The sequence below is a fragment of the Alosa alosa genome, chromosome 2 (assembly GCF_017589495.1).
Source record: "Alosa alosa isolate M-15738 ecotype Scorff River chromosome 2, AALO_Geno_1.1, whole genome shotgun sequence".
NCBI lineage: Eukaryota > Metazoa > Chordata > Actinopteri > Clupeiformes > Clupeidae > Alosa > Alosa alosa.
The window spans coordinates 22,504,513-22,532,223 of record NC_063190.1 but is presented as its reverse complement, the minus strand read 5'-3'; the positions used below and the strand labels follow the sequence as shown (position 1 = coordinate 22,532,223).

The following is a 27,711-nucleotide window of genomic DNA, read 5'->3' as shown; positions in this document are numbered from 1 at the left end:
CAGGTGAGGATATCCAAGCAAAAAGGGCAAAACAGGAAATAGGGGCCCAGAGACCTCTAAGCTGACAGGAAGTCTGGATGTGCATGCAGGAACCCCCCTCTCCGACATGCACAAATCAAGACAAAGCCCACACAATGAGTAGACATACCCTCCATTTACGCTGTAATGGGGGGCACAAATAGGGGGTGGCAACATACGTCTTAGGTCCAAAGATTCTCATTTCTGAGCAGTATCCTTTTGACCTGTAGAACTATAGTCCTCTTTTGTTGGTTCTTTCCTATACACTGTTCTTTTTTTTTGCCATTGCAACAAAGTGCCACTGTTATATTTGTGTCTAGTAAATATTGGTAGGGTTTAAGAGATTTGGACTATAGGGAGGGAGCGTCTGACATTCTTTCAGAACTGTCTAACATAGTCCTATAAATAGATGCAATGGATATTGTTAGGTAGTTATGTTACCCTTTAGGTTGTCTTCTATTTTGAATGTTGACTTTAAAGATGCTTGGCTGCGTTACAATGTCAGTATATACTGTACTTTATATACTGTGTTTTATTGCCTGTTTTCATCTTCAAAATCAACAGCCTTGAGTCCTAAGTGATGCTTTTATTCAAAGTGACTTTACAACAACAGCATCACAATAACAGTTGGCATTAGATAATAATATTATAGTTAACTGACCAAAATACATTTTATTCTCTCATGACACATTACATTGGAATGACATTAAAAGCTAGACATTCTTCATGATCTCCCATGTAGATGCTCGCAGTTGGCACATTTTCCCACATACTCTCAGACAGGGCATAAGCGTTAGCTCTTCCACCTTCGATGAGTCAGGGACAGTTACAGGTTCTGTCTTGATTTACACTTCCACTGCGCGCACACACACACACACACACACACACACACACACACACACACGCCTAGGGCTGGGTTTGGAAACTCTGCCTCAAATGCTGTAGAAACCACAAGCTCCCAAGTGTTCCTGTAATAGACAGGAATAACCAAGTCAGATGCGGAGAAAGACAGAAAGACATTTCAGTATAAAGGTCTTTAGTTTACCTATTGCCATTAATTTGCAGAAACAGTAAGAAAAAACTTGTTTAAGGCCAATGAAGATAATGTCGAAGCCTTTACTTAAATGAAAGCAAAGAAGTCGCCCTCCACCCCCTCCATGCCAGCCTTCACTCCCCATCCCAAATATACCCCCACACCCCAGCTGCCCCTGTCCATCATTTCCCTCTTCCTATCCTATAAATAGTCTCAATGTGGCCATAAAGATCCCCCTCTGCCTTTCTCTCTGCCCCTCATTGTAATGAATGACCAAGTATTGAAAAGTCAGACTAAAAAGATTTTTTCCCCTTTTGTGAAATAGTTAATTTTTTATTGGGTCATATGCAGAATGAGTAACCTCTGCTGATTTTAGTGAAGCCATCATGCTCTCCTGTCTGGGCCTACCCAAAAACCTGAGGGCAGACTCACCGTTTGGCATCCTGGGCAACATGGATGAGTTGCTGACACATCACTTAGGGTGTGGAATAGAGACAAGAAAAAACATGAATGTCATCAATAAAGACTTTTGTTCTTGCACCATATTATAATATTATATACTAGCCTAATACTAGGCTACTACTACTACTACTACTACTACTAATAGCCTAATAATAATATAGGAATAATGTTTTTGCTATTGTCATAGGCCTAGTTTAATATAGGCTAGGCTATTTGGATTTGGAATATGAGCCAACAGTTGGAAAGCAGCGAGATGAATGTCTGTGGTGTGGAGTATAGGCTATGCCAAGCACAAAGCGAGTGAGGTAGTAGGTACTATGAACCCAATACAAAGTCTAGTTTGTATGCTCTTCCCGATTGCATTAAAACGAGATAGCGCGACAACAGCCCAGCGTTGACTGTCTCATCACTGACGTTTAAAATGCCTCTCCCTCTGCTGTAATAGTCGACACTTCTCATCCGTACGCACGAACGTAGGAAATAATAACATGCACAGTGGTGTTTGTACACAAGGAGTGCTCGTTCGTTTAGTTAGAATGGTTTGATCGCAAAAATCCAGTGCTCAAGTTTTAATTTCGCCGCGTTTTAACCTTGGATTTACTCTTTATTGGATCACGTTTGAAGGCTACCCACTCACGCGCTGGCGAGAGTTTGATGATTTTCAGTTAGGCTACTGGAATTACTAAAGTCGTTCACATGTTGAACGCCAAAGTAGATTCGGTTCCTCTTCTTCAAATCGATACCGTTGTTTCCGTACATGGCACTTTACGTATTTGATGGCGATGGCGGCAGTTTTGTGGAACTTCAGTGCTGGCTGTTTGCTTTCTGGAAGTTTTGATCAAGGACATATTTTGTAGGACAGTTCACAAGGAGTTGCGTGAACTCATAATTGACGCAAACTTTTGCTGCCAGCAGTCGTGTGTTCACTTGCATCGGAGTGAAGCGCAACAGGAAAGTGCTCTGGACCTTTCCCTTGTAAATAAAATATGACTTCTGTGTGGAAAAGATTACAACGTCACGGCAAAAAAGCCACCAAATTTCAGTTTGTCGCGTCTTATCAAGAACTTGTTTTGGAATGTACAAAAAAATGGTAAGTAGCCTACATGGTCCTTATGTCCAAGTCAAAGTAACGTTAGCATGATATTATTTCTGGGGGAAATTCCCACGTTTCCCTCAGAGTTTGTTATCACATGTGTAGGCTATGCTGTCAGCAGATGGAGTGATGTGAGAAATAGTCGAACAACTATGACCGGACCACCGTCAATGAGTAGACTAGCATACCGTTTTTTTGACCCAGCTATTTGACAGGAGGCAGTTAATCGCGGTAACCCGTTACCCAGGTTAGCAGACATGATCATCGCACTTCCGTGTCATCTCTCAGTAACGTTTAAAGCAGCGTAGTTTAACTCCTAACATACAGCTTTGCTTTTGTGAAAATGTGATTTCTTCAAAATTACCGATTACACCCTATTTTACAGTGACCCTAATCACACATTTATTGCATTGTTTGTAACAGTATTGAGTTAAGGTCATCACCAACCTGTTTGTTTTACTCCAAAGGTCAGGGTTCATAGATCTGATAAGCCTACTTTCATTGATCAGAACTAAGGGTGAAGGAAAGAGGTTATCAGGCTGCCTGAAGCCAGGCAATAGAGGCTGATAGGGGTTGCAAAAGCACTCTTCATGAGGCTATTTTGGAGGCTTAAATCTCCAAGGGGCATGATAATAATTAACTCTGGAGTTTAATGTAATTATGTTAAATCTATTACCTCACCCACCACTGTTACAGTGAATCATTCTCATCTTGGGTTGAGTGCTAGACTGTTTACAACCAGATACAGACTTCTTGCAAAGTACAAGCCAGTTGGGAGCAAGGGGTAATTATTGAATTAGTTGAAGCTATATGATTATGTCTCTTAACGTCAGACAAAGACATTTCTTTTTCTTGTGCAATAGTGTGTTGCTTTGATTCGGAGCAGTTCTGTTTTTGACCATACACATTATTTTGTCAGATCATGTTTGTTACAGATCATGGGGAACTGCTATATAGAAATGGATCTAGTTGGAGAGGGATGGTTTCAAAGAATAGTCTGTTCTTACAGCCCTGTGTTATGTCACACTGCTCATAGTTATCATGGCAGTTTTGTCAGGCTGCTGTTCCATGTCTTATCTTGTAACATTACAACACACTAAGTAGTTCAAAAGTTGGGTATTTATACTCTGGTCATTTTCATTGAAGATGGACCTTTAATGGTTTCATGGTTTTAATCTACTGAATTACATTATTGAGGAATGTTTACACTGCCAGCTGCTGCAAAACATCACATTCAGACAGCTTCCAACAGATTTAGTTATAGTAGCCTAGTCTCGTAAATATTGTGATATGCGTCATTAAACTTGGAAAAAGACTCCTGTGTAATTGTCAGTCATCACCCAGACTGCCACTAAATTAAAGCTGTGTGCTCATGACTTAGAACAGCTGAAGTGTGACGCAGCAGACCGTTTATGATCTGGGTCATGCAGTCATGACCCAGATCATCTGGATTTCCCAGTGGCAACTCTCTCTCTCTCTCTCTCTCTCTCTGTTTGTGTGTGTGTGCCCACATGTGTGTTGTGCGAGGGGGGGGCTTCCAAATGGTCAGATTCAAATGCTGCAGGTCACCGGTCCATTATGAAGCTGCACCCAACATCCACCCTACATGCCCTTTCCTCTCTCTGCCATGTTGTTGCTATTACCAGCCTACTGCAACCCGAGACAGGGCTGTCACTGGCCCGGCTCCCCAGAGCCTGCCTCTACCAGCCAGTTCCCTATGACTGTTCCTTGAGTTATTTCCTACAGTCCTGCCATGTCATATGTCCTAGTAATACAAATAACTTTTCATCACCCCGGGCTGTATGGAGCCAACACAACTGAGTTATAATACTTTTGGGGGTGTGTCACATGCTCTGATGTGGCAACCAGGCTTCCGCCTGTTTGTGATCAGCCTGAATCCAATAGCCTATTCTGAACATTTTGTAATATTTTCTAAATGGTGAAGCTAAACCTTTATTTTGATTGCTAGTTGACATTGTAATAGCCTATACCTAGGATACCTGATTAAAGTGATTGTAGAGAAACTAGGTCTCAAATCCAAAAAATTCCTTCGGGATGAATAAAGTATCTACCGGTATCTATCTATCTATCTATCTATCTATCTATCTATCTATCTATCTATCTATAACCAGGTTTTAACCCTCAGAGGAGCCTATGAGGGTCATTGGCCGCATGTACATGTAAACCTGCCTCACTCTTGTGATTTACTTCATTACAGGAACTAGGTATTGGCAAGGAGTTGTCTCATGCTCCACTGCAACTTCTTTCCCCCACCCAACACTTGGTTCCAGTAATGAACTTCTTCCCTTCCTGAGCATTTCAAAGTCGTGAAAGCTTGATCAGCCAAAAATGTGGGTTGTCGTTGACATTTATGTCAAGCGCAAGTGAACTTGAGATAAGCAGATAGCCATTATTTTTGTATGTGTATAATTGGAGCAGGTTGTGTTTTCATGTAGGTCCTCGTGGCCAAACAACACACATGTAGTTATAAGGGAGGTTACCTAGCCATTAGGAATATACCTGTGTTTGTGTGTGTGTTTGTGTGTACTCCAATGTGGAAAATAATAGACTAGCTAGGTGTTTCAGTAGGATCGTTGAAGTGGGGACCGGTATTTGTGTTTGTGTGTCTGTCTGTGTATGATGTTTCATTGTGAAAAACAATGGGGACAGGCTAAGTGTTTAAGTATAAATGCTACAGTGGTGGTAGTGGTTTTGGCACGTGTGTGTGTGTGTGTGTGTGTGTGTGTGTGTGTGTGTGTGTGTGTGTGAGTGTACTCCAATGTGGAAAACAATAGACTAGCTAGGTGTTTCAGTAGGAACACTGAAGTGGTGGTGATTGTGGGGTTTGTTTGTGTGTGTGTGTGTGTGTCTGTGTGTGTGTGTGTGTGTGTGTGTTTGTGTGTGTGTGTGTGTGTGTGTGTGTGTGTGTGTGTGTGAAGTACTTCTCATGAGACCCACACCCTGATATAGTGAAAAACAGCACTGTCGTGTGTTGTGTTTCCTGCTATTCTTAAGCAGGCATGGAGGTCAGGGGCTGACCCTGGCATAGGTACACAACTCCCTCTGATTTGAGCCCCTTTGTGTCCTCATGAGAGGTGGGAAATTATTTTGACGAAGAATAGTGTAATTATTCATGGTGTCAACACACTATCTTGTAAAATTGTTTCTGCCTTAGAATTCAGCAAGAAAGTAGGCGTACTTACTTCTGTGGTTGCGTTCAGATATAAATGTCTGTTTTTTGCAGTTATAAACTGCGTAAAGAATGCACTAGCTTATTTTTTTGCTAGTACAGCAGTAACAGTATTTCTTTTTTGTAGTCAATAGAATTCTCCAAGCACATTAAGCATTCACTATTTAACTCGTTTTCTATGATTAGGACTAACATAACCCAGACATACTAAATTATTTCAGTTGCAGTCCTTTTCTGGCCAGCATATTTGTGTACACTCCCTACTGTTAAAACTAATGCCGACTGGTCTTTAATCAGACAGAGCAGCACATCCATGTTCATTATACTGTAGGCCTATAACCTGAATGATATCTCTTGGACACAGACTTGTTTGCATCGCTGAAACACTAGGCCTATCATTCAAGCAGTCTGCCACAGCTTCTCTCTTATGTTAGGAGTGTCCCGAACATTTCTAATCACGTGAGCAAGCTGTCACTCTGTTTTGTGTTGAACTGTTTCCCTGTGTGTTTATCTTAGCAGATCTGGGTTGTTATGTGGTTCCCTTTTCAGAAAAGAAAAGAAAAACTGTCCATAGCTTACATAATGTGGTCAATGTGACTTTGAATTAGGCATATGAGTTGAATGTTGAAAATTACGCAATATGTTGGACTGCAAGTATTAAAGACCTACAATGACTTCTAGAGGAATACTTTATTCTGGTGTAGGACATTATTTCTTGTGTACCCATTCATTTCTTGGTTTGATATTAGAGCCTACATAATAACATTTACATATTTACAAATATTTACATTATTAATGTTTTGAATGTAGAATAGTAGAATATCCAACTTTGGTGACTTCTGTGCTGTATTGACAATGGCATTTTACTTCAATGATAGCAGGGAAGATCAATGGTTAAAACCAATATTAGTGATGTGAAATTGCTTACTTACAAGAGTCATGCTCTGCTCTGTTCCATGATTGCATAAGTGCTTTAATACCGGTAGCAGTAATTTGTTTACTTCTGCTTTTTAGTTCTAAACCATTTTATTTGGATGTTTTGTGAGGCAATCTTTCGTAACTGCTTGTTGAGAGGTGTTGCATTTCAACTGCTCCTAGGCCAAAGGTGTATGTGTGACCATTATTCGGTCTGATCTGATTAGGTAGGGTGTTTTTAAAGGTAAATAAATGCGTCATAAGTAGTGATTTCATCGTCTATTTGCATGGCCCGAGTAACCTTCATCCTCCCATTACAGCGCTTGAAGCAGAAAAGTAAATACATGGTGCTCCTGAACCAATGTGACTTAACTGATTTGAATATCTTTTAAATACTCTGGCAAATGACTGCCATGTCTGTGCACGAACAGGAAATTGTTTTATGGAGGAGGACATTTTAATATTACTGTGATGTCACTGACTCTGTGGTCACTGAGCTTTGACAGTATGAATGTCTGTAACTGGAATCACACAAAGAAATTCCACAGCAACTTAAATTATGGATTTTCATTTTACAGCAATTTCTTACAATAAGCATTATTTGAGATAAATAAAACAAGACAGTATTCGTTTATCTTATATGATGAGTGCATATTTGATAACACATGTGTGTTTTGCTTCTCACCTGCAGGCAACCAGACAAACTGCGAGTGGTATGGACCAGAAGGAACAGACGAATCTGCTCCAAGGTATTCAGAGCCCTACAGACAGAATAGAGACAAAATGGCATGATTCAAACAAACAAATAATTTGATTTATGTATTTCAATAATGTTTCACATATGTTTGATATTCTCAAAATGCACTGTTTACTTAATTGTCACAATCTTCAGTAGATCAGAAATATTGATATATAAGATTGACTCCACTGATATCTTATCAGATATGCTGCTTATAAACAATTGAAAGCATATAAATAGCCTCAGATTCCACTTGATAATGGTAAAATTGGGACCAACTGACATTTCACTAACACTGTCTGACACTTTTCATTGTCCTCATAGCTTCATGGGTGGCAGCCAGGCATAAAGAATCCGTACAGAGGCATGGTGGTCTGGCCTGTACCTGAAAATGTGGACATCACTGTGACACTCTTCAAGGTATGCAGTCCTGAGATGGGATGTCTGTTGTGTTCTGCTGCTGTCATTGTTTCTCTTTGTGTCCTGATGTGGTTCATTTGAGTGGTGTTGTTCGGTTGTAATTGGAAAAATTAAAGTGTAAATTCTTTTTTTCAGGACCCTCATGCGGATGAATTTGAAGATAAAGACTGGACATTTGTCCTTGAGAATGTGAGTCAAGTTCTCTCTCAGAGAAAAAATCTCCATCACTCTAATGTCGGCTAATGAGAGCAATCTGACTGTTGACACATCAGCTACTACCATCACACAGATCTGTGTTACATAACGCCTTGATTGAACGCATTAACTTTTCTCTGATCACAGACAAATTACAGTGCTTGGCTGTGACAGGCCACAACAATCACTAATGATTACATGCAGAATAATTGCATGAAGACTCTTGATTGGTGTCATAGAGTGAAAAGCAGTCTGGTGGCTCACTCTGTGAATGTGTCCCTACTCAACCCCCCTTCCCAAACAGGAGTCCAAGGGCCACCGGAAAGTTCTGGCCTCGGCCGACATCAACCTGAAGAAGTTCGCCAGCCCGACACTGACACAAACGGACCTAACGCTGAAGCTGAAGCCGCTGTCGGTGAAGGTGGTGGAGGCCACGCTGAAGCTCTCGCTCTCCTGCGTCTTCCTCCGCGAGGGCAAAGCCACGTGAGTCAAGTTGGCACCGCCTCACCAAAAGCAAAGCAAAGCAGCTCTCATATCCTATCTTGAGGGCCAGTCTGGCCAAAAGGAATTGGATGTTTAGGACCGTAGTTGTGCACAGCAGGAATGAGAGGTCTCTCCAAGCTTGCCTTTGTTCCTTAGGTCCTTAGGGGTTTAATGTGTTCCTCATTTGTGTTTGAAGGTTTTCAGCTGTGCCTCGTTTCTTGTTTGCATCATTAAACAAAAGCCATCTTCTTTGCCAACAAACTTACAATTTTGGAGGTGTAGAGGTAGATATTACTCACTGAAGCTTTTAAGTATTAGTTACTAAGGGTTTGTATTGACACAAATTATTATCTTACTTCATAACTGTTATTATAACTGTTAACTCATAACTGTTAACTCATAACTGTTGTTATTATTATAATAATATAATATATTATATATAATATAACTTGTGCTGCATTTAAATACCATGACTGAATGACAGGCTTCATTTCATCTCCATAACTGAGTTATGATCTGGTCCTTGTCCAGTGATGATGACATGCAGAGTCTGGCCAGTCTGATGAGTGTGAAACCCTTGGACATCGGGAACCTGGATGATTTTAACGAAAGTGATGAGGATGAGGACAAGCGATCCAGTACTGGAGCCTCCATCGGTGCTGCAGGTACCTTACGGAACACGACGCAGGCATATACGCACTGCAGGCTTTTCTGTCTTTTCCTCTGGAACCTTTTTTTCCCTTGTTCCCCATTTTGCTGGTCTTTCTTATCTTGTTTTCCATATGTTTCCCTGTATGCTTCACTTTCTCCCTTTTTTCTGTTCACCCTTTCCTCTTGCTTCAGCACCTCCTCCACCTGTGTGCCCAGTGCACAGCCAAGAAAAGAAATCTGCTTTTGTAAAGCCTTTCCCAATAGGTACTCTTGTTCCATGAAGTGTAATATGTACCATGTCCCCACATTAGGAAATTGCATCCTATGTCTGCCATCTTGTTAGTATTTATTTATTTTCCGCTGTTAAATAAAAACTGTGTGGAATGGCAGACATATCTTCATCCCCACTTTCATCTGAATTCTGAATCAGATATAGTCCTTTGAGGTTAAACTGACTGTTAAACGTATATATATATCAGCATTCCTTTCAACCTTAACTGTTCCTTCCCCAATATCTCTTTATATCTGATTCATTTATGTAATTTTTTCTTACATAAATACCTGTCTCCCTCTCCATTGACATTACTCTGTACATCTCATGTCCTCTTTTCTTCTGTTCTCCATGTTTGCACATGTCTTTTCCTCTCCCATTCTCTCCCTTTCTCCTTCCCTCCATGTCACTTCTCCCATGTCTTCCCTCTCTCTCTCCCTCTCTCTCTCCCCCTCTCTCTCTCTCTACCTTGTCCCTGTGTCTCCTGCCTCTCTTCCTCTCCACGTTTTAGCCAGTGAGAAAGAGAGGGCTGGCCGTGGCACCCCTTTCCGTCTCCCTGGCACATTCACTAACCCTGATACCCCGTCACGCCCTCCATTGCCCACCCCGCCCTCACCCCGTGGCAGACCTCCGCGCCCACTCAACCCTCCCGGGCTGCCAGCGCGCCCCTCCCCTGACCCTCACTCCACTGCAGCTGCTTTCGGGGCCCAGCCCCCGTCACTGCCCAAAATCTTCCAGCCCTCTTCTGGCACAGGTACCCTCAGCTGGATGATCATAGAGGTGATGGTCCAGACAGCCAGTCTGACTTAAGAGAGACAGATCTCAGGGGGATGATGATGAGTTTAGTTTAGATAGTAATAACATTGCTGAAACTTGTTATTATCCAAATAAGGCATTCTCTCAGTTTAAGGAACAACAGGGATCCTTTGTTTTAAGATTGCATGCTGATAGCCCTCCCGCTTCCATCTTTTGGTCCCTTTTGTCCTCATTTGCATGTAAATAAAACTCTATAAATAGTACATTATTCTTCCTGCTCCTTGCTCCTCTACTCAGGCTTGTGTGCATTCCCTCTGCTCTCTCTTCTCTCTCAGTGCCTGTCTCTTTCCCACGGACACCTCCAAAGCCCCAGACAGTCCCTGCTCTGAGCCCTGTGGCCCCCGACTATCCTCAAATCAGACCCTGTGGCTCATCTTTCGCTAAATCCACCTCACTTCCTCTCTCTCAGCCTCCCTCACTTCCTGCTGCTGCTTCCACTAAAGGTACACTTGTGGACACTCAAACAACATCTTTGTTAATTGTTTTATTGATCTTAAAGAGTCTTTAATGAGCATATGACCTAGACTTGGAGCTGGTGGTATCGATTCATAACAAAATAAAAAGCATGAAAGCATATGATGAATCTTATTTTTCCCACTTCCTGCTCTTAGATTGTGCAATCCTTTTTGTTCTCTTTCTTTCTGTGTGTTTTTGTGCAATCCCCTCTCCTGAATATCTGTCATATACCACTTGCACCAGCTCGCTCAAACATCTTCAAGGCCAAAATAGTTCCTGGTCAGCGGCCCTCCTCCCCCACACTCTGCCCTCCACCCCCGTCTGACGCCCCCCTCTCGGAGCGCACCGTCTCCCTGGCCACCCTCTCACAGAAAGCCCCCACCCTCCTGAAGATCCTCTCCACTGGCCCAGAGCCAGGTATGGATGCAGAGCCAGGCTACTACAGGAGCCATCGATAAATATACACACTGCTGGCTCAATTAAAACAAGCCAGCTGGCTTATTTACAAGGGTAGACGAGAACAAAGGATAACGGTGGCCTTTGACAGGCCATCAGAAAGAGGAAATTGCAGGCCATCAGAAAGAGGAAAGTGTGACTCACTTCAGTTATTCATATAACAGCCGCTCTAAGCAAAGTGTGTCTGACCATTTTAATTGGGCTACTACACAAATGGATACAAATAAATATTTGCTACAGCAGTATTGAAGGAGAGATCAGTACTTGGTCCTGAACTCCCCCCACTTAAGCATTGTTGCAACTAAGCACTTTTGTCTAATGTAATATATCCATCATATCCATCTGGCCGTGCATCATAGGCAATCTAACATCACTCTCTCTACCTCTTCCATCTATTCTTTCTGTCTCTCTCTCTTTCTTTCATGCTCCCTCCTCATCCCAGCCATCCATGCAGTGCTGGTCCCACCGAGTGAGCGGAGGGCAAGCGCTGCCCCATCCTGTGCCCCTCTCCCGGGGCAGGGTCCCAGCCCTGGCCTCTCCTCCGCCTTCTTCTGTCCCCTTCCCACTGACCTTGTAGCACCTGTCCCCTTACTAATCAGCCCCAACCTGGAGGCGCTGTGTGACCCTTCCTCCTCCTCTTCCTCCCCCTCTGCTTCTCCCGCCTCTTCTCTGCTCTCGCTCTCTCCTCGCTCACCTTCGCTGCCCTCCACGGACCTCTCCTCCATGTCCCCTCTGCCCTGTCTTGACCCCTCCCTGCCTTGCTCGGCCCCCGCCTCTGCTCCAGAGTTCTCTGTCTCGCCTCTTGCTACGCTCACTGCTCCACCTTTATCTGCTCCGCCCTTATCTGCTCCTGCTGGCTTTGCTTCTGCTACCGCCACCATCTCCACCTCCCCTGACTCCATCAGAGTTGGCCAGTCAGGTAATTCCTCAGCCGGCTCCTCGTAGTTGGTAGTGCGCCATGTTCCCTTCTTTGTATTTGTGCACAGAGAAGGCTGATTTTTTAGCTGTAGTAAGTAGCAGCGGTCTTTCTATGGTGTTTCTCAAATGTGTTTGGATTGCAGACAAAGGATTGCATACATAGCTTAGATGTCCAGCTTTAGACATGCAATCCTGCAATTATCAGCATGCAAGCATAAAGTCTGAAAAGTGTTTCTCAGAATGAGGCCTTGCAAGGCTATGAGAGCCTTCAAGGATTGTTGAACGTATTTAATCTGCATTGATGCAGTTGTTTAGATAGATAGATAGATAGATAGATAGATAGATAGATAGATAGATAGATAGATACTTTATTGAGTAGCATACAGACATCACACACACATTCACTAACAGCAGAAAAAAAAGAAAAAAAGAAAAAAGAAAAAAAAATACAACTAAGCAATAAGTACAGTAGAAGATAAAGAATATACTAAATATACTAAAATACAAATTATACTAAATAACACTTAATCTAAATCAATTCTAAAAACAGTATCCACATAGTGGATGATTAATCAAGATGCGCTTGCAATGACTGAGGCAGTTTATATGCCCAGCGAATAACTGCCATTTGGAAATTAAGTTTAGGGGCTTAATAAGACAATATAGTAGCCTGCACTACATCATTAACATGAAATTCCCTTTTCATTGTGACGGACCTCCTCCTAGAAATAGGTTAACATCTGCACTTGCTTAATATGTAAAGCACATGGAATAGTATTGCAACACAGCAAAATAACAGACATTCTGACATGTCAACATGAACAAGGCACAACCCAACTAACTTTGAAATACTAATAAAGCCATCTGACACTGATTAGTCTATTCATCCAGATGTCCTGTAAAGTAAATCTCAGGGTGTGATATAAATGTGTGTTCTTTGTTTTTTTTTTGCAGAAATGCACAGGGAACTGAGCACACTAACAGAGGAAGAACAACCAGGTTTACCTACACGTGGTGAGTTTTTAATTATTCTTACACAGTTCATTTAAGTAATGTTGCATTTTATCCTCAAATAATGTGTTTGTGTGATTTAGCATCAAATAATGCATTTGATGTACATAATTATTACATAATTATTACAGTGCACAGACTGTTTTTGTTTGTATCTAGGTAGAACCTGTGCATAATTTAATAATAATGTTAATAAGTCATAAGAGGGTGCTACATCTCCAAAAGTGATTGATTGTGAATTAAAATAATCGTGAATGAAATCAGTGCCACACCAATGCCCATGCATTGCTTCATGGGGTTTGTGCTGATTTCTGGTGTTTTGTCATCTCAGATCCATTGACGAAGCTTGGAGCTCAGGGTTCCGATGCCAAGCCTTTAACTCTGACCTGCGGGGATGAGTCTCAACGCTCCTCTCGCTCTGTCGGCAGCATCAGCATTGCTAACCAGCAATCCTCGCCATCTCTGCCCAGCACAGACCAGGAGAAGAGAGGGATGCCAACCGTGCACACACGTGTCACCATAGACACAACCAAAGAGTAAGTCTCACTGTGCTCACAGTTTTTCATGCGGGCTTGATGGTTCGTTATCTGAAATAAGCTGAGATGAGGTGAAATAATTGTGAATTATGTTCAAGGAAGTACAGCTTAGTATCGGGAATACCAGAATAGGAAAAAAGTGGGTTTTGCAAATTACAACAAAATTAAAGACATTTCCTCCAATGGGAAGCTTTTGCCAAATTAATGAATGTATGGCTGAAACAATTCACAAATACAATGTTCATGTGATGCATTTCATTTGATGGGAAGCTTTCACCAAATTAATAAATGAATGGCTGACACAATTAATAAATTTAATGGTCATGTGATGTGATGCATGCTCCAGAAAGACATCCATTATTTTGCAGTCTGGTTTAGTTAGGTTGACCGTTATACAATAGGCAAGTGAAGAAGAGTGCAAGGATATAGCTTTAAGAGGCTTACAAAGCACTAAATAAGGCACTACAGACCAGTGCTGATGGTAGACATACTTTTAGACTGTGTGACCACCCTACTTAAATCCCTCAACTCACAACACTTGCTGCAGCTGTTGCGCGCCGAGCCGACATCTATTTTCACATCACTAACCCTGGCATGGCAAGTCTCTTATTTAGACCACCACCGCCGTACGCTTCCACTGATAAGCTTGCCAATACCCTGCACACCTGCCCGCCTGCCTGCCTGCCTGACCACACCCACTCCTCGCATTTGTTCCTCGAGTGCTGAACTCTGACCCCAAGTATGTTTGTCCCTCAGCCTTGGGCAGGGAGCTTGCCCGGCAGCAGCTGAAGACCAGGGACCCAAGGCAATTTCAGCTGATGTCCCTCCTCCCTGGCCTTTCTCTGCCCCTGACAGGTCACCGGCAGCTCCAAGTACCGTAGTCACCAAAAATATCCAAAATCCAACCACAGATGTCTTTGTGGTGGAGAAGCCACCACTGGCGGAAGAGGAGCCTGATTTCAAGGAGCCGGCCACAGAGACAGAAAAGCCCAGTCAACCAGTTAAAATCAATGCAAAGGTGTCATCAACAGACAAAACACCTCTTGTTTCAGAAAAACCACCACTGGCTGAGCCAGAGCCAGATTTAGAGAACACTCATTGTAAGGCACTAGTCATCCCAGTGCTGCCTGGGGGCGTTAAAGCGAAGCCTGAACTTAAAAAAGAGTCTGAAATCCCTGCGGGAATAAAGAAACTTGATAAATTAATCCTTGAGAGAGCACTACCCCCTAGTGCTGACCTCAACAGATCAGACGAAGACAAGGAAAAGATGAAAAACCTGTCAGCCCTTTCTCCCATGATGGAGTCTAGCACTGCTGGGCCTGGGGTAGCATCTAGTAATCAGCCGGATGTTGCCCCAAAGACAAATATCTCAAAAGAAAAACGACCTCCATGGGTTGAGCAAATATTTCTCCCCAGTGAAGAAAAGGGCTCCAAAGACAGTGATCACAAACAAATGCCTGAAAGATTCCCCCAATTTGACTCAAAGGTGGTGGAACACATAAATGCCAATGAGAACAAACGCACTCAGGAGCTAAGGCCAGGACTGGTGATGCAAGACTATAAACAGAAGAATGCAACTGATATTGTTGATGATGAAGGGTAAGTTCATGAGTGCTGTGAAAAAAATAAGAATCAGCTTGAGTGCTTAAAATCAATAATTTAATTTGACTATGCCTACAGTTTTACCATATGGTCAAACAAGCATAGGCAGTTATTTGGTGAAAATGCCTGACCTGAAAATCTCACAATATTTTGAAAATGTTTCAACTGAATAAGAGTTTGTTTGTAGAGAACTAAGCATACAGATGCTTCTGTCATGTTACATCCCTCCCCCATGTAATCCAAATGAACATTTCCCTGTGGTTTTATTTCTAGGCTAGTACTGCACATGTTCTAATACCTTTCTTCTGTCCGTCCATATTGTCTATGTCCTTGTCACACACACAGCTTAAGAGAAATGGCTTCAACAGTCGAGTCCCTTCCACTAGCAAGTAAACAGGGCACTAGCAAAAAAGTGGAAGATTCCCAAAAGAGTGCTGAGTTGGCAAAACAGGCAGTCCAAACAGAACAGCCCAGTCAACCCAAAAGCAAAGACACCCATGCCAACAATTTACCCAAGTCCCTGGACCTTCTACCCTCAGCCACAAAATCCACTTCAGAGAATTCACAGTGTACAGAACCTGGTAACAGCGAGATAACCATGAAAAAGTCTGTAAAAGACAAAACAGGAACAGTCAATTTGGATATGCTAGCCTCGAAACAGGAAGTAGTCCGTACTGAACGTCCTCTCTGGGCTGCCCTGGAAGAGAAGAGTAAGGGATCTGTACCATTGGTAATTAAGGAGACTGTTCCTGATAAGTTGCCTGATGGTAAACAGGAGAACTTAGATATGGTCTCAGCTCCATCTGAACAGGAATCCATAGACACAAGGTAAGAATGTGGGACAGGTGATCCTTGCCCCCACATGCTGTGTTTGTTGCTATGTCTTTGGTGTCTGTTTGGGAGTTTGACATCAGGAGAAATGCTGTGGGTGATTAATCCTGGTCTTAATTGTAACTGGCTAATTTGTTTTGTGTTTGGGATGGGGCCTAAGCTAACGGGCCAAGCTAACTGGCTAATTTGTTTTGTGTTTGTGATGGGCTGTGCCTAGGTTGATGGTTGGTTGGCCAAGGTTTTTTATGGTTATGGTTCAGTCCACATCAACGGGACGGACCAACCTAGCCAACCTTGACCATGTCTGGGCTGGTTAAGAGTATTTTGGGTATTGGATATTTCAATGTGGTAATATGGTGGCAGCATGGAGGGGAGTGTCTCCAGGACGCTGGTTTCACTGTTAAGCCTTCATGAGGTGTCGTGGGCCTAACTTAACGAAACATCGGTGAATGAGGGTGCCCACTTGATAACCCCAATGACATGCCGCATACTATATAGGCTACTGCTGTTGGATGGGCCATTTGTATTGTGCTTGTGACCATTTGTTGGCGGATTTGTGGGTAGTGTGCTTTTTAAAGTTAAACTTGAGCAGGGGCTTCTGATGTGTTTTTACCTTGGATTTTGGCACAAGTGATTTTAACATCTAATCCTGTGTATTAATGTAATGAATTTAAATCCTTTAATTCTTCAAACGCTAATGTTGTGTTTTGATTTACTCACAATGGTTTCAGTTACTAAGTTCATGAGCAAGGAATGAGATATATATATTATATTATTTATATGGTCAAATGTGGAAAGTGGAGTAGTTCTGACAGCAATGTCATCAATGTATTTATTGCCTCTCAGACCAATCAAATCCATACCTGTCCTATCACATGCCAAAAAGGCAGAAGTCAAGAAGCTTGAGGGTGACCCAAAAGATCTCAAGTCCTCACCCTCTGCTCAGCTGGAGATCCCATCTCGCAAATCCAGTCAACTAGATATCCTGTCCTCTGTTGGATCCCAACCTCCTGCTCCCGAAACTAGTACCAAGGGAGCAAAGCTACCGTTAGAGAAGCTCTTACCAGCCAGCGCTAGTCTGCCTTCTCCATTTGGGGCAGAGCATAGTGAGTCAGAGTCAGAGGATTGGAAGCCTCTTCACATAGTGGAGACTCCCACTGAAGAAGAGAGACCACTATGGGCCGCTGTAGAGGACAAAGCCAAAGATAGAGGCAAAGAGGCAGAGGGCCCAAGCTCCGGCTCACTGCAGGGTACCAGTGTTTCCCCGGGAGGGGGGTGAGTAGAAGAGGGGTTATAACTCCTCAAAGCATGGCATGGAGTGACATTCTGATAAAGTTCACTGTCTGGACATAAGGCTATTGTTTATTGTTTGAGCTTCTTCATTGTGTAGCTGGGTGGCTAACTGCATGCTGCTAGCTGCTATCAGAGTACATCAATATCATTACCATGACATTTACAACATTCCTGTTTAGGTGCATCCTGTTAAAGGCGCAATGTCTTGTTTTATTGAGAATATGGGCGTATAGAAAGCCTTGGTCCACCAAGACCATTCAGTTTATTTTTCCTATCTATGGCAGAAGGACTGAACAAGAGGCAGTTCTTCAGAAGAAGACACAAAAGACGACTTCTTGCATCTCAACATCTTTGGACATATTAGACAAGAATACACCCAAGTTGCCAATGGCCTACAAAACATCAACTGATAGTGCCCCACCAAACACTTCTCAAACTGCTTCTTACTTTGAGCTGTCAGCTGAGAAATTTAATCCAGATAGCACAGGCAGACCCAAAAAACCCTCACCTGAACCAGGTATTAAATCTACCTCCTTAGATCAGCAGGTTAACGTTAGTGATGAGATCATAAATCAGAAACACAAAGACTCTGAATTAGCTGCTCCCAGAGAGTGTATTGGAGTGTTGGAGACAGAGGAGTCAAGAGAAGCAACCAAGGAGATATCAGAGGAATCCGATGTCCTAGCCAGGGAAGACGATGACCCCTCCGTGGGGTTCATGAGCACTATAGTGGGTGTTCTGTATAAAGGGTAAGAGCTCTGACTGTGATGCTTCTGTATGTTTGTCTGTGCTAAAGCATGGCTACAAACTACTCTTTTAAAGAAGGCTGACACAGCTAGCTCTTGAAACTGTAGTCTGTCAATGGACAATTACTCTGCAGTCAGAAGGATTCTGCATGTTTGGACTTTTCTGTTTGGAAGGAAAATTATGAGTGCTTCTATGCCTTATGAACACAAATTAATACAAGGGATATTATAAATCAAGTAGATACATGTAATTGTCATAAACATTCATATAGAACTCACACACACAGTAATTAGATTCGATTTAACATGCAAATTTGTCTGAGATACTACACACATAACATCAAATTGATATTTACTTCGCTACAAACATTATTAGATCCTTGATTCTGTGTTTGCTTCGAATGTCCCCTCCCCCAACCTTAGTTATGAGACGGTGACCTCCATACTCCAATATGTCCCCTCTGAACCTGACCGTGTCAGTGTTGATGGATCAAGCATTCACGAAAGCACAGAGATCGACATCCTCCCACCTGAGGAGTTTTGCGACGCTCTAGAGGATCCCCTGTCTGAGGACGAATGGCTAGAACCCCCAGATGTGTTGCCGTCAGTAGTCAAGGAGCGGAGCATTCATAAAACCAAGCTCGTTCCGAGCGGTAGGCCTCCCTCCATTAGTCTGGTAGAGAGTCTGCGGAAGGCTGCCTCGGAGGAAGCGAAAGCTAGAGGTGAATCATATGAACAGCAGCCCAACGATGACAAGAAGACAACGGTGCCCAGAGATAAAGAGAGTGAACATCTAACCACTGCATTTTCTAAAGCGAAAGAAAACAGAGAAGTATCTGTGAAGAGCAATAATAAGGCTGAAGATCAGCCTCCAGTGATAGCAACAGACCTGGGTCAAATAGCTTATGAAGAGCTCACAGAGAGAAAAACAGAGGAAGAGCCTTTTGTAGGGAGGAGGTATAAAGAAAAGTGGGGGATAAACAAACAGATTCATTCCACCAACAGCCTGGAAAACTTGAATGAATTGGAGTTTGTTCAAGGCCATGAAGACATTGGCACAGTTTGGGAGCTGGATTTGTACATGGACAGGGGGTAAGAGCACAAGGCAGACACAACACCCTTCATGGAATGATGCTGTGTCATGAGTTACATGTTGCTGCATTCGCTCATGCCATGCTATGTTCACTCACCATTTGCCGAAGTTGGAGATGGTTTATAACCCTGCTTGGATTTCAACTGTATTGTCGTGAAAGCATGAATTCTCGTATTTATTGACCCATTTACTTCTTTCAACGTGACAAAGGAAGCTCATAACAATTAATGGGCATTGAAGCTTGGGGCTGAACCTGGAGTTTGGACCCTCACTGAACACTCAAAATCAATACCCACATCCTTTGCAGTTTAAAAAAGAACTTTTGGACACCTGTAGGTCGACAGGTGAATCAGAGAAGAACATAGACTGACGATAATTGAGAAAAGAGCTCCTGCACACTGTCTATTTCATTTGTCATAAAGGATTTATTAGGAACATTTCATTTTTTAAGACTTGATGAAGGTCTGTGTACCGAAATGTAACTCTAAATAAATCCTTTAGAACTTTATAAAGTAAATAAGAAAGTTTGCAGAAGTTCTTTGCTCAGGTACAGATATAGCACTTCTCTCATGGTATATCAGTTTATGCAAAATATTTACTCATTTTGTCAGATAGTACATTTTTTCCAAATAAGGGATCAATTTCAATGCAGTAATGCCCAGATACCGGTACATCTAAACATTTGCTCTCATGCGTCTTGGTAAGGCTTTGCATCAGTGTGTTGCATGGAGAAGTAGTTCACTACCATTTGCAGTTTGTGAAATCCTGACAAATGTGTGTGATCATGTGTGTGCTTCTGTAAAGAAATGAAAAGCAATTGTGCACTTTTTTGGCCTTTGGACATTATTGTAGAGCTTTGCTGATTGCCAGCATGTCCTTGCAGACCAACTTGTAAATAGTTTTATCCTAGATATTTATTTTTGAGCACTTTGTTGGTGTCAGCTTGAGCTTTCTGACTGATTTAGATTGTTTTAGATTACTTATTTTTGAGCACTCTTGAGTGCTTAAGCCTTTTCAGCATGTCTGCTGCAAAAAGAGCATTCACGTGTCACCCAATCATTTTTTTTTTTCCATGGGAGTGTGAGCACTGTTTAGTTTAGTATTAGTGTATTAGATGCAGATGCATTGATTTGGGGGAGAATACAGCACAGTTAATGCAGTGTTTCTGTTCCTCAGCTCAGAGCAAAGCCCTGTGCCTGCAGCACCACAGACTGGTTTTCTCACTCCCTTCACTCCTACTGGCTCCCTCACAAAGCATAAGCCACCATCAACTGAGCTGTGTGTGGCACCACCACAGTCAGGCGCAGAGATCAGATCAGGGCAAGGGGCCAGCTCTGTGGACTCCCATATCCTACCCGACCTGAGCAAGACTCTAGCAGAAAAAGACAGTCCTCTGCCAGAGGTTGACACTGTCAGGTCTTCTCCTCGTGTGAAAAAACAGAAAAACATCTCCATGCCAATGCCACTCCAGGAGGTAGGATCAAGTGTAACCGTGAAAGATACACAGTCCACCGAGGAGCCTGAAAGGCTAGTTTCACCTCAGCATGGCAAAAAGAACAAGCCCAGCCCTTTAAACCTAGAGAGAGAAACCTCACCAGAATGTGGTCTGCAGTCTGAAACAGTCCCTGAAGCAGTTGAGAATAAGTGTTGTGAAAAGGGCAACAGCGCGTCAGAGACGACAGTAAATCAAGTGGATAAAGAAGCCAGGAGATCTCCCGTCCTCGCCATGGCAACCACACCCTTGGCCAGTGTGCTTGTAACAGCCCGAGAGGCCCATGATGAAAAGACATTCCAGGAGGGGAAGGAGGCAGAGGAGACTGTTTCGGGAAGAGACGTCTCTCCAAAAAGCTCCGTGGTACCCTGGCCACTTCCCCCCTCTCCGTCTGAGGAGGCAGCCCCCCAAAACGTCTCCAGTCTGTCCGAGGAGGAGAACGCGCTGCTGGCCAAGATACTTCAGATGGGACGGGAGTCACCGGAGCCGCCCGAGTCCGAGCCTGTCCCCCGCACCAGGAAGCGGCTTGCTTACATCGCCCCGGACGTTGCCTCCACTCCTAGCCCCCCACCGACACCACAGCCAGAAGTGAAGCCGGGCCTGGACGAGACTGAGAAATCTCCCACCGCCCCTGAAGTAACAGAGGGAAAAGACAGCCCTGTCCCAAATACGACAATCCGCCAGGAAACCAGCAAAGATGGTGGGCATGAGAGCGTGGGGCCTGCTTTGGATGAGAAGGTGAAGGAAATCAAAACTGAGCCCTCTCTCTCGACCCCTGATTTGTTGTTGAATACCCTCCCGGCAGTGACTATCCTAGAGGCTAGATTCGAGAAGACGACCGGTGACATATCCCCCTCGTCTCAGACCACTGGGGAAGAAAACCTCAGTGTGGAAAAGCCCAAGGACACTGTTGAAAGTGCAACCGTTTCAGGCACAGAGGTTAGCAACGATGGTGCTGAGAACAAGGACAGTTCTGAAGCAGCAGCCCAGGTTTCTCCTAGCAGCGACATCTTAAACAGAGACAAGGATCAGGGGACAGGGACTGAACTGGGTGTTGTGGAGGAAGAGGAAAAACAGGTAGAGAAGGAGGAAGAAACTCACACAGAGAATGTCATGGAAGAATTGTAAGTGTCAGGTGAAAGTGTCAGGGTGTGTTTGTGTTGACATAATTCGTTTAAGCTTTTGCAAATAACTGTGAAATAATACAGTGTGAAATAACACACCTACAACAAGCGGTGTCAAAATGTTGCTTTTGTATTCTTGACTTAAATGGTATTAATATTGTTTACCTAAGCCTAAGACTGTCCTAATTTCTTTTGGTCAACATCACATATCACACTCCACATATTTCTTAGGAAGACATATTTTTGTCAACATTTTCAGTCCATGAATTACATGTTGACTAACAAACCCTCTGTATGTCCTATATGCAAACTATCTGTCATCATGTGGTCTTTGACATTCATGCCCTTGTCACTTTTGATATTTAGTGAAGATGTGAACCTGATGACACCTATGTCTAATCTCATCAAATTCTCTCTCTCAGCCCCAGATCTCTGCAGGTGATTAAGGAGGAACCTTCGGACCCCCAGGTGTCTTCTGGCCCAGATTACCAGCCTGCTGATAATATAGTGGAGTCTCAGACCAATGGCCAGGGTTCACTGGATACGACTCCCTCCGTTACGGGTGCACCACCAGCTCTGGAACCTCCCAAGCGCAATAAGAAGAAGACCGTCCCTCCTCCAGTAGATCTTCAGGAGGTGGGAGAGACTGATGGGAGCACCACTGAGGCCTTGCTTCAAGCCCAGCAGGTGAGTTTGTTTCAGACATTAAATCATTGGATTTTTGGATTATTGGTTTTAATGTGTTGTTTTGCTATTTTGCTTTATTCAGAATTTTCAATTCCTAATTTTATCACAATACTGTGGTACTTAATTTCGTCTTCTATTAGTATTTTGTTTTACTCGCTGTAATTCTTACTGTATTTTATACCTGTGGCACCCTTTTGAATTTCCCCGTCTCGGGTGTTAGATTTCCAACCCCATGATCAGCCCTGCTTTGGTCAACTCCAGTCAGTCTCTGCTAGAGTGGTGTCAAGAGGTCACTAAGGAGAACAAAGGAGTGAAGATCACTAACTTCAGTACATCTTGGCGTAATGGCCTGGCCTTCTGTGCTATCCTTCATCACTTTCACCCTGACAAAATGTAAGTTCTATATTGATGTTTTCCCCCTCTTTGTATTATCTTTCATGGCTCACAGCAAAATAACCAGGGAGTGCTAATTTCAGAAACTGTAACAAAATGTATACCAATGCTCGTTCAAAATTAATCGAGCATCTGGGTACTCATGAAAGTCATTGAAATTTTGTTGGATAAGCAGTATTCATAAGAAGGTGTCTGAAGCTGTAATGAATGACTGTATTGTTTTAGAAACTTTGAAATGCTGGATCCCTACGATATCAAATCAAACAACAAAAAGGTACAAATCTAATTTTATCTGTCTATTCTTATCTTCTCTTTTAGTCTCTGTAGGTTTTTCTCTAATTCAATTGCTTTATATAATATATAACTGTGGAATTAATAATGGAATTATTATCATAGCTGTAGTTTTGTAGATATATCTCTATTTTTGTAATATTGTATTAACGTATTGCAGATAGTAGATTTACTTTTTTACTACATTTTTACATTTATGTCCAAGCTTATCAGAATGGAAACCAGGTAATGATACTGATCTAGATTTATACATGTGTACACATTTCGTGTTTCATGTTAACATTCAGCACCAACATCCGCTTTAACATCACGGCTCCATTTCTTCCTCAGGCCTTTGATGGGTTCGCTGCTCTGGGCATCGCCCGCCTTCTGGAACCTTCCGACATGGTCCTCCTCTCCGTCCCGGACCGGCTGATCGTGATGACGTATCTCTGCCAGATCCGCGCCCACTTCACGGGCCAGGAGCTGAGTGTGCTGCAGATCGAGAAGAACAGCAGCCAGACCAGCTACACGGTGGCCGAGCCCAGCAAGGACTCTGACGCGGACGCCACCGCCCGCTTCTGCGCCCAGCGACTGCAGGCTGGCACGATGCTGACGGCCGAGGGTGAGGATGGCACTGACGGAACAGCCAAGCCCGCCACAAACCTGGTGGCACCGCCGCGGACTAAGCGCTTAAGCTCAAGAGAGAGAGAGGAGAAGGCCAACAGGGAAGGTGGCGAGGCAGAGGGAGAGGGGCAGACACCGGTGGCCCCTCCCAGACCGAACGCGTCCGCTGCCAAGTCAGGCTTTGGCCATGTGCGAGATGCTGACCTGGTCAAGAAGCGTCGTCTGCGGATGAAGAGCGAATCCTTAGATGAAGCAGATGGAGTAGAGCCTGGGTCTCCCAAAGGAGATGAGGTATAGACACTCACTGTGACCATTTTTTTCCATTTAGAAACTTCACTCTTGAATTATTGTTTTTGGTTGACCAATATAAATCTTACTAAGTCCCATTATTATGGGCTAGTACTATCCACTGAATTGTGAAAATGGAGCTGTCACGTTAGAGAGAGAGAGTGACACACTGCAACTGTGCACTTAGGTTTCTAAAGGCGAGGGGAAAAATGGCTTCACAGCTGGGAAAGGTAAGTCAGGGCACAGCCCACACACCGCCATTTTGCGTTCACTTATACTTGAATGTATCTGGCTTCTAGTACACAAGTCAGTGCATCAATACAAACACGCTGAGGATGAAAACAATTTCTCCCCATGTTCCCTCCCGGCAGAGTCGACAGAGCACAGCAAGGATAAGAGAGAAACTGACGAAGATACTCTGGTCAGTTTGTCCTTTACCCACTGTGATATTTTCCAGTTTTCAAAACTTTCCATATCACTTTCTCTGATCTGATCCTATTTGTCTGTCTCTGTTTTCCTGTTTTTTCTCCTCCCCCATGTCTCCCCTGTACATCTCTGTCCACTGGTGAGTTTTACCCTGTTTGTTTGTGTTTGTTGACATTATCTGATCTTTTTGATCTTTTTTCCATCTTTCTATTCTATTTTTGTCAATATCGCTTTGCCTCTGTTTATGTATGTATTCTCCTTCCTCCTCCATGTTTATTGTTCTGTGGTGGATGTTTATGTTTGTGTCTTTTGATGCCTTGTTTTCAGCGCCTGCAGGACACAAGTCAGTATGTAGTGAGTGAACTGCGAGCTCTGGAGAACGAGCAGAAGCACATCGACAACAGAGCCGCCATAGTGGAGAGGAGACTACGATGGCTAATGGAGACAGGTGAGACGCAGTGTGTGTGTGTGTGTGTGTGTGTGTGTGAGAGAGAGAGAAAGAGAGAGAGAGAGTGAATGTGTGTGTGTGTGTGAGAGAGAGAGAGTGAATGTATGTGGGGGTGTGTGTGTGTGTGTGTGTGTGTGTGTGTGTCTGGAATGGTTTCTCGTTTGACTAAATGGTTGGCTCCTCTGTTTATGATCACTGTTTTTCATTTGTTTTATTTGTTTGTGTTTGGCCCCTTTAGGCAGTGATCGTGATGAGGAGGAGAGGCTGATCCAAGAATGGTTCATTCTTGTGAACAAGAAAAATGCTCTGATTAGGAGACAAGACAACCTGGAACTCATGTAAGATATAAATTGCATAAAAAAAAAAGTTTTTTTAGTGTGATAGAGTGTGAATAGAATATAGTGTTTTCATTTTGTCTAAGAGTTTGCTTCATTCTATTTCATTTCCTTGTTCCCTCTTATCCAAGTATCCATGCAGTTTTAACTTGCAAATGTTAATGACATGAGTAAAAGATACCTGTTCCTGTCCTGTGCTTAGTTTCGCTCTTTCCTTACAAGCTATGTATGACTCTGTGCTATGCTCTTATGTTATGGTTGGCTGCTTGTTTATTCCACAGGCAGGAGGAACAGGATTTGGAGAGACGATTCGAACTATTAACCAGAGAGCTCAGAGCCATGATGGCTATTGAGGGTAAGACTTGTGCTAATGTCATATCACCACCTCCTAACAGTTTTCTTTATAATTAACTTCTGTGTTGTTATCAATTCTAATATAACACAATATATGCTGTTGTTATTCAAATGACAGATTGGCAGAAGACACAGGCACAGCAGCATAGGGAACAGCTGCTGCTGCAGGAGCTGGTGTCACTGGTGAACCAGCGTGACGAGCTCGTGCGGGACATGGATGCTAAAGAGAGAGGGTAAGGGCCAGCATTCAACTGGGATCTGATATGTCTCTGGTGGACAGACCAACAGCCACAAGAGAATGGCCAAAGTCCTAAACTAATGACTTGATCCAAAGGAACTCCTTGGTCCTACCCTGGTCGTAGCTGATCACAGATCGGAATGTGTCCACAGTCTGTGGGTCTGTGGGTGGACGCATTACATTTACCCCTAAAAGGTCACTTGAGGTCATTAAAAGTTGTGTGTTTTGTGTCTGTGCAGGGCCGTGGAAGAAGATGAGCGCTTGGAGCGAGGTCTTGAGCTAAGGCGACGGAAGTACAGCAATAAGGAAAAGTGTGTGCTGCAGTGAAGGAACTCTGTGGAAAAGTGTGTGCTGCAGTGAAGGAACTCTGTGGGAATGAGAATATTTTGTGTCAGTGCTCCTATCTCACACTCCAACTGAAACCCATAATTTTAAGATCAAGACCCAAGTCCTCAAGATCAGAAAAAATGGAAATGTGTCATTCTAATTCTGGATGTTATGTGGGTTTTCAGAAATGTTGCAATTTGGAAATGAAAACTACCACAGTATTTTTCAAACACACAATATGTTTTTTTATTGTTACAGGACAGACCTTGTAAAATATTTTGGGAGATTACAAGATTACACACTGTAATGTGCTATCCCTCGTAACTGTACAACATGATAACATTGTGCATTTCTCTTTGAAACCTGCCTACTTAGAAATGAGGGGAATAGCATGACAAATTCACTATGGACCTTGGAATCATCAAGTGTCTGGAACGTGAGTGAAATGAATGTGACCTCAGAAGTATTTAATTCATCACAGCCTTGTGATGGATGTCATCTATACAGCAAGACTCCTCTAGTGGAAGTCTCTTAAAAAGCTGCTCTTTTTTTTCTCTCTCTCTCTCTCTCTCTCTCTATTCTAAGTGTCCATTGTAACCAAAGCTGTTTGTATAGCATTTACTTCCCACATTGCACTTTGCAAATACAGTTTTAATCTGGTTCTTCTGAACTTTGTTGTTATGTGTGTTTATCACTGGACCTTGATATCGACTTTATGACAAATATGACAAATGTTAGTCAGCTGGATAGCATCTTTGTGTGCATCTGGGAGGGAATACAGTGTTTTCATTCATGGAATAAATTTAACATTCTTAATGTCCCTCTCTACAAAAGAAGAATATAACTATAAAATATGAGGAGACACATCTACATTTTCATTTTGTACCAGCTTCTTTAATTGGTAAACTTCTATATTTTAATTTGAAGAACACGTCCTTTCTTGAACCAAAGAGACCTCTAAGACTACTGCCTGTGGCATAGCAATATTTGTTACATCTAAAGATTATTGTCATAATTGTTTTAGACTTAATTATTCTGTTTCTGAACTTTTGCCAGTTTTACTTACAAATGACAAACTATTATTTTAATACATGTGATGTTGGCAATTTATTCAAAACATTGTCTCACAATTACAGAATAACAATCTAAATATGGTATTCACGTTTCACAAAAAGTCATTTTTTATAACCATCTTACTGGAGTTTATTTGTCTTTGTTCTTAGATTGTTTAAAAACAACACAGAATGATTTGAGGTATATTAATCCTCTACGCCTTTTGTCATTCTGTGGTACTGTTGTCATGTGTTTGAAATGTTTGAAATTAATAAAGTTGGATTGTTTTTAAAACTAAATTACAGCAATCAAGCAGTAATTCATGAATATAAAGATGAATATTTATGTCACAAATTGATTAAGTTTGTGAAACTGTTAAGTGGTTTTAAGTGTTATCTTAAGATTTTTCTTGATGTGGAAA

The 27,711-nt window shown here is 42.7% G+C and overlaps 1 protein-coding gene and 1 long non-coding RNA gene across 13 annotated transcripts; one reads left to right on the top strand and one right to left on the bottom strand.

Annotated features, from left to right (window-relative positions):
• Window positions 1–899: 899 nt before the first annotated feature.
• Window positions 900–3,094, bottom strand: LOC125284806. The gene is made up of 3 exons (XR_007191943.1): window positions 3,054–3,094; window positions 1,484–1,526; window positions 900–986 (listed from the first exon to the last, which is right to left on the bottom strand). It is a non-coding gene; the product is annotated as an uncharacterized LOC125284806 (long non-coding RNA).
• Window positions 1,793–27,589, top strand: ehbp1l1b (EH domain binding protein 1-like 1b). 12 transcript variants are annotated; one of them, XM_048228858.1, is made up of 30 exons: window positions 1,793–2,603; window positions 7,403–7,460; window positions 7,775–7,870; window positions 8,006–8,059; window positions 8,370–8,548; window positions 9,080–9,213; window positions 9,392–9,463; window positions 9,982–10,224; window positions 10,562–10,729; window positions 10,986–11,159; window positions 11,641–12,117; window positions 13,071–13,130; window positions 13,459–13,663; window positions 14,420–15,262; window positions 15,611–16,093; window positions 16,943–17,371; window positions 17,677–18,138; window positions 18,559–19,227; window positions 20,405–21,844; window positions 22,267–22,531; window positions 22,752–22,924; window positions 23,150–23,198; window positions 23,546–24,112; window positions 24,297–24,339; window positions 24,481–24,530; window positions 24,863–24,983; window positions 25,222–25,321; window positions 25,600–25,673; window positions 25,791–25,905; window positions 26,150–27,589. In XM_048228858.1, exons 1-30 carry the CDS (start codon window positions 2,500–2,502, stop codon window positions 26,235–26,237), a joined length of 7,995 nt encoding a protein of 2,664 aa, XP_048084815.1. In that variant the 5' UTR covers window positions 1,793–2,499; the 3' UTR covers window positions 26,238–27,589. The 12 variants fall into 12 exon arrangements, with proteins under 12 accessions (XP_048084815.1, XP_048084807.1, XP_048084825.1 ...); XM_048228850.1 differs by having other exon boundaries at window positions 17,674–18,138; XM_048228868.1 differs by having other exon boundaries at window positions 1,794–2,603; window positions 17,674–18,138; window positions 24,872–24,983.
• The last annotated feature ends 122 nt before the right edge of the window (window positions 27,590–27,711 follow it).